The 13585-nt window shown below is 51.9% G+C and overlaps 1 protein-coding gene across 1 annotated transcript; it reads left to right on the top strand.

The window, feature by feature from the left end:
* The first annotated feature begins 4860 nt into the window (after positions 1-4860).
* LOC141164771 (E3 ubiquitin/ISG15 ligase TRIM25-like) lies at positions 4861-6975 on the top strand. The gene has a single exon (XM_073650310.1). It carries the CDS (start codon positions 4888-4890, stop codon positions 6640-6642), a length of 1755 nt encoding a protein of 584 aa, XP_073506411.1. The 5' UTR covers positions 4861-4887; the 3' UTR covers positions 6643-6975.
* The last annotated feature ends 6610 nt before the right edge of the window (positions 6976-13585 follow it).

The raw sequence follows: 13585 nt of genomic DNA, 5'->3' as shown, positions 1-13585 counted from the left end.
AGTACACGATAACGTCATCCAGGTACAGCAGCACTGTCTCGAAGTTCCGATGTCCCAAGCAACACTCCATCAGCCTCTGGAACGTTCCGGGTGCATTGCAGAGTCCAAACGGCATACTGTTGAACTCGCACAGTCTCATCGGGGTGGTGAAGGCCGTCTTCTCCCGGTCTTCCTCAGCAACAGAGACTTGCCAGTACCCGCGAATGAGATCCAGTGTAGAGAAGTAATTGGCAGGTTTTAGTGCAACCAGTGATTCCTCTATACGGGGCAAAGGGTATGCATCTTTATGTGTTATGCGATTAATCTGTCTATAATCTACACACATCCTCACGCTTTTTCCTGACCAGGACCAGGGGAGCTGCCCAAGGGCTACAGCTATCCCTTACTACCCCTGCCTTTTTCATGTCACGCAAGATTTCCTTGGCTTGCTGATAATGTGCTGGTGGTATGGGTCGGTAACGCTCCTTAATGGGTGGATGGTTACCGGTGGGTATGTGGTGTTGTACCCCTTTAACCCTTCCAAAGTCAAGTAGGTGTTTACTAAACACTTGTTCATATTCCTGAACCACTCTGTAAACACCGTGTTTCTGATGGACAGGAGTGGCGTCAGTCCCAACATGGAACTGTTGACACCAATCCTCCAGCTGAGCTTCGGAGTCGTTGTCCTCCACTGCATCTGGTGGGGTCAAGGATTCCACTGTGTGTATGGCATCATCATTCACAGTATACAATCTAGCAACAGTGGCATACCTTGGCAATTTGACTTCCTCCTCCCCACAATTTAGGAGTCGTACTGGCACCCTCCCATTGCGTACGTCAACTACCCCTCTAGCAGTTAAGAGTGTAGGTCTATGCTCTGAGCTAATGGGCTCCACTACCACCTGGTAGTTCTGTCCCTTGAGACCTATTGCTGCCCTACACCAAATCAGCATATCACTCATTGGGGGAATCACAATGGGTATCGGGTCTGTCACCCGTACATTACCAATCTCACAACCTGTTAGCTTTACCTGTTGCTGGTACAGGAGGGCTCGAATCTCTCTCTGGAGCACCTTCCTCTGCCCCGGTTTGGCAGTGTCAGCAATCTGTTGGAGCAAAAACAACACTTCTCCCAAACAGTTACCAACAATATTTGTACCAAGTATCATATACAAGTCTGTATCACCAGGGTTAGATTCTATGACAATTAGTCCTTGGTCCTTCAGTTCCACTCTCCCCACCTTCACTGTCATGTCCTTAACCCCTACTAGGTTAAGAGGAAGGCCGTTAGAGGCATACACAGAGAGGTTCGGGGCTGGCGGGTGGAGTTCATCTATGGACCAGTTCCTTTTGTAGAGGACATCAGGTATGATGGTTACCTGTGAGCCGGTGTCCAGTAACGCTGGTGTTGCTATGCCGTCCAGCAAGATGGACAGGATAGGCCTTCCTCCTACGAACCGGTGGTACCAGCTTGATGGGCCTGGTTGATTTACTCCTGGGTGTCGGCCCTCGGCCCCAGGGTTTGCCCATTTAAAGGACAGTTCCGCGCGGTGTGGCCTGCCTTTTGGCATCGGTAGCAGATGAAGTCTCCTGGAGGGCGACGTTGGTCCTCCCACGGGGTGGCATTGTCCTCCTCCGGGGTGGCATTGTCCTCCTGCGGGGTGGCGTTGTCTTCCTTCTTCTCCTCATCCAGGGGACATCCTCAGGGCTGTCGGTGAGTAGGATCCTTCCTTCCGGCTCGGGCTCCACCTGTAGCTGCAGGGTGCTCAGGACAGTGGCAAGGGTTTTACTCAGCTGACGCACTTCAGAGCGCAGGTTGTCCAGCTCGCTAGGCGGCACTGTTTGCATCTTTGTTTCAGCTGTCAATGAAGGAGGAGTGGGTGCTGCGGGCACTGGGGTGGCCCCACCCTGGTAACGCTGGATAGCAGTCCCTTATGTTTCCAGGGGCTGTAGACCCTTAATAGCCATGTCCTTCAGGGTGTCAAAGGTGGCGTCTGGATGATCTAAAGCCCACCAACGTACAGTTCTTCTCTCCTCCTGGGACCTCAACCCCCGGATGAACTGTTCCGTCAGCATTTTGTCCTCACCATGTATGCTGGCTGGACTAACCTGTTTCAGGGCCCGCAGGGCTTCCTGTAAGCGCCAGTCATAGTCCCGGATACTGTCCTCAGGTTTCTGGGTATAGTGGTAGAACCTTATCCAGAGATCTGTCTCAGTGCGGTTTTCAAACACAGTTTGCAGTCTCTTAAAGATAATGGATACTGATTCCTGGTCTGCGGCTGGCCAGGTTTCAATTTCCCGCTCTGCGGCACCAATCAATTGTCCCAGCACAACAGCGGCTCTCTGTTTACCAGTCATTGAGTACATATCCAGTACACCGCATATTTGTCTCTTGAATCCAGACAGGGTGTCTGGTTTGCCGTCATACTGGGGAAGCCATTTTGCTCCAGGAATATACGGCAGGGCCATGGGTATCAACAGAGACACGACCCCTGCTGGTGGGTCGGCCGCTCCGGCCTGAGCGGCGCCGGGCGCAAGTTGAGCATCGGGAGCGTTATCCGGTGCTCCGGCGGCTTGCTGGTCGTCGGCCATGGTTGCGCCCCCCTATTGAATCATAGCCTACCTCCTGTTTCTTTAATCGGGTAGGCCGCAGCTCCGCAGACTACGGTCTCCTTCCAGGACCTGACGCTTCCTGGTGCTGCGTCAGAGCGCGTGGCGGGGCTTGAGCTTCGCGCGCTTCCAGCAGTCACGCCTCTCCGATTCCCGCGGTTACGCCCCTCTTCTTCCCGCGCGGCGACTCGAAAATGGCGGATAATGGCGGGAAACAGCGGCAATTGGCGGGAAAACTTCACCACGGTATGCGACACAGTTCTTTAAGGCGCACAGTACTTGGTGGCAACGGGCACGCAATCCTGTTCATGGCGCCAGAAGTTGACGCGCCCCCGGGGCAATGGGGTACTCGGCAGCCGGGCCTATGGATGCTGGGGGGTATATGTCACAGTGGCTGGCCCGGTCCGTGGCCCAGGGCTGTCAACCAAAAAGGGGATTGTAACTTGGATAGGGATAAAAATAAAGTAAATAGTTTGTGACGCCACCTGTGGTACCTGGTAAGGTTTACCAGCGCTGCTGCAGACCTCCAAGGGGTGATGGGATGGCAGCTGAGGTGTTTCTGCTCCCCACAGGTGGAGCGGGCCCCCCGGGGCAGTGTGGAGTTTGGTGGGTGGTGATGCTGGGACTTGTAGTGCAGGCGGGATGGCGCAGCAGGAGTAATTGACAGAGACAGGGGATTTGCTTCAATACCTTTACTGGTGTGGATGTCAGGTACGGTCCAGGGTACTCAGTAGGATGGGTGCACTTCAGGACTTCTCCCCAGTGAGCGGGTATAATGCCTCCTGGTTCGTGTCTGTCTCTCTGTATGCTCCTGGCCAGCCTGCAACTGGGCCTAGCTTATGTGTCGTGCTGTTCCTTCACCTGTCGCTTGGTAGTAGGACCTTCTGCTGGCAACCACTATCCCTGGTCGCCGGGGCCTTCGTGGTTTCAGGTCCTGTAATGGGTCTAGCTTCAGGTCTGCCAGGGACTTGTAGTCTTCCTGGAATGCTGGTGATCCCTACTGGGTATAAAGGACCCTGTAGGCGCGCACCCGGTGTCCGGTTTGTGTCTTCGGCGTGAGTCTTATGATGCTTCTCTGCCCCTTTCAACAACTCTCTCCTCTCCTCCTTGCCGTCGGCCACACTCGGGGCCCTCAGAACTCAGCAGCAGACATGCTGCGTCTTCGCTGCTCTCAGCGTCAGCACGCTCTCAGACTCTCTGACTCTGTCTGAACTGAACTGCCTAGCTCCACCCTCCATATATATATCCCTAACGGGCTCCCTCTGGTGGTATGAGGCGGAAGGGTGGAGGTGTTTGTATGTAATGAGGGCCTCTTCTGGAAAAATCCATCCATGCACCCTGGGTCCTGTGGTACCTGTGAACATCAGGGTGCCACAATTACATAACTGGACGGTTGGCAGATCAGTGAGGGCGCCTCTACGTATTGGTCTGCATTTCTTGAACCAATGTTGATATAGAAAGTCGTAGACAACTGGGTGACGTCAGAATCAGAACACACAAATGGGAATTCGAGAGATGGATGCACAGTAGCAGGATCTCAATATGGTTACTAGATTGTAGAAATAGATTACTTTCGGCCCTTTTGCAGCAATCAACATTGTCAGATTTATTATTTTTTTAATATGTTTTCCTCTGATGAAAAATGCATTTCAGGACCAGAGTCATAATAGATCTATAATAGTAGTGAAGAGAATTGTCCTGTGATGTTGGCCACAATATACACATACTTGTCAAGAGTAGCAGATTTGCTGGGACTGGTCTAATCTTGAGGAAACAGTCTTAGTAAATTCAGGAATGACCAAGACAGAGAGCAGTGGGTTTTACATTCACTCATAAATGGATATTCCTTGGTGCTATCCAGAGCAGGACCAAGTGGGCTAAAATGTCTCAAATTTGCACAAGGACCCATGCAATTGAATAGGGCTGGTCAGATGAGAGTTTTTTTTCACATGGATTAAGTTTCTGAACTCTGCAATAGGCTTAGATGAATTGCGAAGGCTGCAGCCGATCATTGACTGTAGCGGTCACATGACAGCTCCAGCAGATGTTGAAGCCAGGAGACTGGCATGGAACACAGCTGCGTGCAGAGGATCAGCACCTGTCCAGAGGTTAACATGAATTTTATGTAATTTATGCAACACTCTGGGGTCAGTAGAAAGTCTGTCCAGTAGTGGACAACCCCTTTAACTTTTTTTTGCAAGAGAATGAACCTGGCCTCACCCATGGGTGATAAATGTTAATCACACCCATTCTTTTCTGAACTTTACACACTTTCGTTTCTTCCTACTTCTGTCAGCGATGGCGTCTGCTGGTTTAAGAAAGGAGCTGGAATGTTCCGTCTGTCTGACCCTGTATACAGATCCTGTAACCCTGAGATGTGGACACAACTTCTGCCGGGTCTGTATTGATCAGGTCCTGAATACACAGGATGGGTCAGGAGTTTATTCCTGTCCTGAATGTAGAGAAGAGTTTCAGGAGCGGCCGACGCTGAAGAGGAACGTAACATTACACAACATAGTGGAGGATTTCCAGTCTACTCATCTCCCTCAAGAGGAGATCACCGGGATCCGCTGCACTTACTGTGTGGACTCTCCTGTACCTGCTGTTAGATCCTGTCTACACTGTGAGGCTTCTCTGTGTGATAAACATCTGAGGGTTCACAGCAAAGGAGCAGAACACGTCCTCACTGATCCCAGCACTTCTCTGGAGAGCAGGAAATGTTCTGTCCATAAGAAGATCCTGGAATATTACTGCACTGAGGACGCTGCTTGTATCTGTGTGTCCTGCAGTTTGACCGGAGGACATCGGGGACACCGGGTGGAGATGCTGGAAGAAGCCTCTGAGAAGAAGAAGAAGAAACTGAGAAATGTTCTCCTGAAACTGATCACAAAGAGAAAGAAGACTGAGGAAAGAGTCCAAAGTCTGGAGGAGCAAAGGAGAAAAGCTCAAGAAAAAGCAGCTGGAGAAGCCGAGAGAGTCACTGCCCTGTTCATAGACATCAGGAGACGGGTGGACGACCTGGAGAAGAGGGTCCTGAGTGAGATCTCCAGGAAAAAAGAAGACAATTCAATTTCACTGTCTCGTATGATCCGTCAGCTGGAAAAAAAGAAGGACGAGCTGTCCAGGAAGATGAGGCACATGGAGGAGCTGTGTAACATGACGGATCCACTGACTGTCTTACGGGAACCGGACACAGAGGACTTGTGTGATCCTGAGGAGGAGGGAGGTGATGAGGACACAGAAGGACATGATGGAGGTGATGAGGACACAGGAGGACATGATGGAGGTGATGAGGACACAGGAGGACATGATGGAGGTGATGAGGACACAGGAGGACATGATGGAGGTGATGAGGACACAGGGGAGCATGATGGAGGTGATGAGGACACAGGGGGACATGATGGAGGTGATGAGGACACAGGAGGACATGATGGAGGTGATCGGGGTGCGGCGCTGATCTCACACATATCACACACATTATCTGCTATGATAAGAGATATAAATGTGATCTTCTATGTGCAGGATCCTGCAGACATATTACTGGATGTAAACACGGCTGGTAATATTCTCCTTATATCAGACGACCTGAAAACTGCGACCTGGACATGGAATATACAGAATCGTCCAGAAACAGCAGAGAGATTCCAGTATAATCAGGTGATGAGCAGGAGGGGATTTACCTCAGGACGACATTACTGGGATGTGGAGATCAGGGGGTCAGGATGGTGGAGGGTGGGGATGTGTTACCCCAGTATAGACAGGAGGGGGCGTCAGTCACACATTGGAGATAACAACAAGTCCTGGTGTTTATATGGGGAGTATAATAATCAGTATTCAGTGAGACATGACAGTAAAGAGATCCCGTTACCTCACCGGATCCCCAGTGATGGAGTCAGGATATGTCTGGATTATGAGGCCGGGCAGCTGTCCTTTTATGAGCTGTGTGACCCTATCAGACACTTACACACCTTCACTGCCACCTTCACCGAGCCCCTTCATGCTGTGTTATATGTATGTAATGGTTCTATAAACCTATCGGAGGAGCAGCTGTGAGGAAACATCATCATAGAAGAAATCTACCCAGCAACATCTCAGGAATTAAAATCTGATTGGTGGCCATATTCAGCCAATAAGATGCAGGCAGCAGTGGGCGTGGCTACAGATGATCTCTTCCTTTTCCTTTTCTTTTTTAAGATGTAATCACAGAGACGCCCCAAAGTCTTTAGCGACAGAATTATTCTTGAAAACTGATAATTGTTTCTGTTTTTCTTGTGAATTGTTTCATTGTTACTGATGTTCGATGTTCATATTCCGTTCTCATACCTGCGCTCCAGGGCGGATCCCTCTCTCATATTCATAGGGATCTCATATAGGCCTTTTATATATCATCTATTCATTGTAACTTCATTCTAAATAAATGTTCCTTTTATTGGAATCACCTGTGAAGTTCGGATCTTTTCTGGAATTTCCACATGAAATCTTCCCTGCACCCAATGATCAGGACGTTATGTCACCTCCAGCGAGGAGGACCTCCAGAGACATCGCCATCGAGACGTCTGACTCCTATCTGTCACATGGAGAAACATTGTCTTTGTTGTGTTGTGGAGTTTACAGCGGCTGCTTCTTTCTTACATTACTGAATCAGGGAAAGGGAACAAGAAAATACCAGGGATATTTGGGCTCGGCTGGTATAAACCACAAGACAATGTTTGGTTGATGGTTTTCATTAACCGCTTAATGCTGCATCATGGGTACAGGATCTGTGTTAAATGTGGCACCCTGCTGTTCACAGGTACCACAGGACCCAAAAGGGTGCATGGATGGACTTCTCCACAAGAGGCCCTCACTACAAACAAACACCTCCACCCTTCCACCTCATACCACCAGAGGGAGCCCTGATAGGGATATATATATGGAGGGTGGAGCCAGGCAGTTAGTAGTTCAGAGAGTGTGCTGCCACTGAGAGCAGTGAAGACGCAGCACGTCTGCTGCTGAATTGAGGGCCCCGAGCTTGGCCGGAGGCAAGGAGGAGAGGAGAGAGAGGAGTTGAGGGGACAGAGGAGCATCATAGGCTCACCCCAAGACACGAACCGGACACCGGGTCCGCGCCTACAGGGTCCTTTATACCCAGTAGGGATCACCGGCTTACTAGGAGGACTACAAGTCCCTGGTTGACCTGAAGCTAAACCCTTGACAGGACTAGGAACCACGAAGGCCCCGGCGTCCAGGGATAATGGTTGCCAGAAAAAGGTCCTACTACCAAGCAACAGGTGAAGGAACAGCACGACACAGAAGCTAGGCCCAGCTGCAGGCTGGCCAGGAGCTTAGAGAGAGGGAGACACGGATCAGGATGCCTTATACCCGCTCACTGGGGAGAAGTCCTGAAGTGCACCCTTCCTACCGAGTACCCTGGACAGTACCTGACATCCGCACCAGTAAATGTACTGAAGTGAATCCCCTGTCTCTGTCAGTTAATCCTGCTGCGCCATCCCGCCTGCACTACAAGCCCCAGCATCACCACCATTTGCACCTACACTGCCCCGGGGCCCCTCTCCGCCAGTGGGGAGCAAGAACATCCCAGCTGCCATCCCATCACCCCCGGAGGTCTGCAGCAGCGCCGGTAACCATTACCGGAAACCACAGGTGGCGTCACAAGATAAACTGTATGCTAAAACCGCTTTTTAAAGAGAGACCCAGAGTTCGGGCACGGGAGCCTACTGCCGTGACCTCCTAAACAAGGTAAAAGGCCCGGGTAACGAGTCCCCTATATTCCCCCTGGGTGACACATATACAGCCGACATCTACTTGTAACAGCAGCGATCAGCCTAACAATCCCACACGGGAATTTGTTTCTGGTGCCTTTTGAACACCCTTCAACGTGATTGATGATCCGCCATGACAGCTGGGAGCCTGCTGAAGGTCCCCATTGCTGCAATGTTTGTACTCCTGTGAAGCCATAGACCATGATTTACATTTATACTGCTATACCGTAATCTATATATATAATCGTCTTATCCCGTCTGTCTCTCTGTCTGTCTTTCTGTCTGTCTGTCTTTCTGTGTGTCTGTCTGTCTGTCCAGGAAATCCCGCGTCGCTGATTGGTCCGGCCGCGGTCAATCAGTGACGCGGGATTTGAGAAAAAGATGGCGGCCGTTAGCGGCTCATCTGCAGGACGGAGGTCAGCGGCGATACAGCAGGGAGATGACTGGCGCGAAGCGCTCATCTCCCAGCCGCTAGCAGCAGAAGGACCCCGATCGGCGGCGCCGCTGACCTCCATGAGGCTAGGGTGTCAAGGGAGGACTGGGTAGCGGCGCTGCCGGGATACTTCTGCTGCGAGCAGCCGCTCATCTCCCGGCTTCTCGCAGCGGAAGTAGCCGCACAGGCAGCGCCGCTCCCCGGTCCTCACCAATGCGATTCCGCTCCCCGGTCCTCACCGATACGATTCGCTGATTGGTCGCGGCCTCCTGCCGCGAGCAATCAGTGATCTTGCCGCAAAATGTAAACACCGCTGTGCTGATTGGTCGCGGCCGCTGCCCGTGACCAAACAGCGATTTTGGCGCCAAATTTAAACAGCGGCCACGACTAATCACCGATATCGGCGCCACATTTCAACACCATTCTGCTGATTGGTCGCGGACGCCGCCCGCGAGCAATCAGCGGTTTTCGCGCCAAATTTAAACACGCTCTCCGTCCAATTGCCGCAGGATTTCAAATAAGTACGCCACCTTTGGGAGATAGCAGGGCTGACTTCACCCATGTGGTCATGTGACTCACCAACTGCCCATGACATACTGAGCATGTTTTCTCAGTCACACTGTGCGAGGGACTTCAGTCAGGTTTACTGAACACGTTCTGCCAGTGACAGCACGCTGAAGAGATACTTCTTTACGCTTCCTGTTTTATAATGGGTCGTAAGCGAAAATACGCCACTGAGGATGATAGAAAAGCAGCAGAAGCAGCAAGAAAACGACAACGTCGAGAGCAACAGACACCACAACACACTGCCGCCAGACAAGCCCAGGATGCGGAATCTCACCAAAAACGCCGGGAACATGAGACACCGCAACACACTGCCGCCAGACAAGCCCAGGATGCGGAAGCTCACCAAAAACGCCGGGAACAGGAGACACCACAACACACTGCCGCCAGACAAGCCCAGGATGCGGAAGCTCACCAAAAACGCCGGGAACATGAGACACCGCAACACACTGCCGCCAGACAAGCCCAGTATGCGGAAGATCACCATAAACGCCGGGAACAACAGACACCACAACACACTGCCGCCAGACAAGCCCAGGATGCGGAAGCTCACCAAAAACGCCAGGAACATGAGACACCGCAACACACTGCCGCCAGACAAGCCCAGGATGCGGAAGCTCACCAAAAACGCCGGGAACAGGAGACACCGCAACACACTGCCGCCAGACAAGCCCAGGATGCGGAAGCTCACCAAAAATGCCGGGAACATGAGACACCGCAACACACTGCCGCCAGACAAGCCCAGGATGCGGAATCTCACTAAAAACGCCGGGAACAGGAGACACCGCAACATACTGCCGCCAGACAAGCCCAGGGTGCGGAATCTCACCAAAAACGCCGGGAACAGGAGACACCACAACAGACTGCCGCCAGACAAGCCCAGGATGCGGAAGCTCACCAAAAACCCCAGGAACAGGAGACACCGCAGCACACTGCCGCCAGACAAGCCCAGGATGCGGAAGCTCACCAAAAACGCCGGGAACAGGAGACACCCCAACATACTACCGCCAGACAAACCCAGGATACGGAATCTCACCAAAAACGCCGGGAACAGGAGACACCGCAACACACTGCCGCCAGACAAGCCCAGGATGCGGAATCTCACCAAAAACGACGGGAACAGGAGACACCGCAACATACTGCCGCCAGACAAGCCCAGGATGCGGAAGCTCACCAAAAACGCCGGGAACATGAGACACAGCAACACACTGCCGCCAGACAAGCCCAGGATGCGGAAGCTCACCAAAAACGCCGGGAACAGGAGACACCGCAACACACTGCTGCCAGACAAGCCCAGGATGCGGAAGCTCACCAAAAACGCCGGGAACAGGAGACACCGCAACACACTGCCGCCAGACAAGCCCAGGATGCGGAAGCTCACCAAAAATGCCGGGAACAGGAGACACCGCAACACACTGCCGCCAGACAAGCCCAGGATGCGGAAGCTCATCAAAAACACTGGGAACAGGAGACACCACAACACACTGCCGCCAGACAAGCCCAGGATGCAGAATCTCACCAAAAAACGCCGGGAACAGGAGACACCGCAACACACTGCCGCCAGACAAGCCCAGGGTGCGAAATCTCACCAAAACCACCGGGAACAGGAGACACCACAACACACTGCTGCCAGACAAGCCCAGAATGCGGAAGCTCACCAAAAACCCTAGGAACAGGAGACACCGCAACACACTGCCGCCAGACAAGCCCAGTATGCGGAAGCTCACCAAAAACGCCGGGAACAGGAGACACCGCAACACACTGCTGCCAGACAAGCCCAGGATGCGGAAGCTCACCAAAAACGACGGGAACAGGAGACACCGCAACATACTGCCGCCAGACAAGCCCAGGATGCGGAAGCTCACCAAAAACGCCGGGAACATGAGACACCGCAACACACTGCCGCCAGACAAGCCCAGGATGCGGAAGCTCACCAAAAACACTGGGAACAGGAGACACCACAACACACTGCCGCCAGACAAGCCCAGGATGCGGAATCTCACCAAAAACGCCGGGAACAGGAGACACCGCAACACACTGCCGCCAGACAAGCCCAGGGTGCGAAATCTCACCAAAACCGCCGGGAACAGGAGACACCACAACACACTGCTGCCAGACAAGCCCAGAATGCGGAAGCTCACCAAAAACCCTAGGAACAGGAGACACCGCAACACACTGCCGCCAGACAAGCCCAGTATGCGGAAGCTCACCAAAAACGCCGGGAACAGGAGACACCGCAACACACTGCCGCCAGACAAGCCCAGGATGCGGAAGCTCACCAAAAACGCCGGGAACAGGAGACACCGCAACACACTGCCGCCAGACAAGCCCAGGATGCGGAAGCTCACCAAAAACACTGGGAACAGGAGACACTGCAACACACTGCCGCCAGACAAGCCCAGGGTGCGAAATCTCACCAAAACCGCCGGGAACAGGAGACACCAAAACACACTGCTGCCAGACAAGCCCAGAATGCGGAAGCTCACCAAAAACCCTAGGAACAGAAGACACCGCAACACACTGCCGCCAGACAAGCCCAGGATGCGGAAGCTCACCAAAAACGCCGGGAACATGAGACACCGCAACACACTGCCGCCAGACAAGCCCAGGATGCGGAAGCTCACCAAAAACACTGGGAACAGGAGACACCACAACACAATGCCGCCAGATAAGCCCAGGATGCAGAATCTCACCAAAAATGCCGGGAACAGGAGACACCGCAACACACTGCCGCCAGACAAGCCCAACTGGATGTCGACAATGAAGATGAACGAGAGAATTATCCAGTTGAATTTAGTGTTACGCCATCAGGAATGCCATCCCACAGACTACAACTTAAAGTTGGAGCAATCGTCATGTTGCTGCGGAATCTAAACACAAGAAATGGTCTATGTAATGGAACTCGCCTTATTGTTACTGGACTCCATTCCCACATAATTCAATCAAGAGTGATCACTGGATCTGCAAAAGGAGACAAAGTGTTCATTCCACACATTGATTTATGTCCTTCAGACACCGGTCTTCCATTTAGGCTTCGACGTCGACAGTTTCCAGTAAAACCAGCATTTGCCATGACAATAAACAAGTCACAAGGTCAAACTCTACACCGTGTTGGCATATATTTACCGGAGCCCGTTTTTGGTCATGGACAACTCTATGTTGCATTTTCAAGAGTTAAAATGAGATCCAATGTCAAGGTGCAAGTTTTGGATACAAGGAAAGTTGCTTACAGATAGTCCAAAAGTATTCACCAAAAATGTCGTGTACAAAAATATTTTAAGTTGATATTGTTAAGAAATAAATTCTAGGGTCGTACTTCTTTTGTCCGATGATTTATTGTAAAATATTGTTACAGATTCATGGAATAGTTTATATATTTTGATCATCTGTTTAATAATTTTGTTCAGTTGTATTAAGTTCTATAACCAATAATAGTTAATAAAGTATTATTCTGTGTATTCATTGTATTATTGTTAAATCTTCATAGCGACATCTGCAGCATCTGCTACTAAAGTGAATGCAGATTTGTGCCTCTCCTGCACTTAGTCCCGGCGTGGAAAGCAGCGAATCTCCAGACAGCAGCAAATCACAGCAGTATCTGAGAGCGCGCGCTGTGCCTCCGATCCTGCGAGGAGCTGCTGAAAACAGGACAGACAGCAGCTAATCACAGCAGTATCTGAGAGCGCGTGCTGTGCCTCACACCCTGCGAGGAGCTGCTGAAAACAGGACAGACAGCAGCTAATCGCAGCAGTATCTGAGAGCGCGTGCTGTGCCTCCGATCCTGCGAGGAGCTGCTGAAAACAGGACAGACAGCAGCTAATCACAGCAGTATCTGAGAGCGCGTGCTGTGCCTCCGATCCTGCGAGGAGCTGCTGAAAACAGGACAGACAGCAGCTAATCACAGCAGTATCTGAGAGCGCGTGCTGTGCCTCACACCCTGCGAGGAGCTGCTGAAAACAGGACAGACAGCAGCTAATCACAGCAGTATCTGAGAGCGCGTGCTGTGCCTCACACCCTGCGAGGAGCTGCTGAAAACAGGACAGACAGCAGCTAATCACAGCAGTATCTGAGAGCGCGTGCTGTGCCTCACATCCTGCGAGGAGCTGCTGAAAACAGGACAGACAGCAGCTAATCACAGCAGTATCTGAGAGTGCGTGCTGTGCCTCACACCCTGCGAGGAGCTGCTGAAAACAGGACAGACAGCAGCTAATCACAGCAGTATCTGAGAGCGCGTGCT

This window comes from Phyllobates terribilis, unplaced genomic scaffold (assembly GCF_046119375.1).
Source record: "Phyllobates terribilis strain yellow unplaced genomic scaffold, ASM4611937v1 Scaffold_10__3_contigs__length_209671492, whole genome shotgun sequence".
In the NCBI taxonomy this organism is placed as follows: domain Eukaryota; kingdom Metazoa; phylum Chordata; class Amphibia; order Anura; family Dendrobatidae; genus Phyllobates; species Phyllobates terribilis.
Note: the sequence above shows the minus strand (reverse complement) of the source record. Positions and strands in the feature narration are given on the sequence as shown.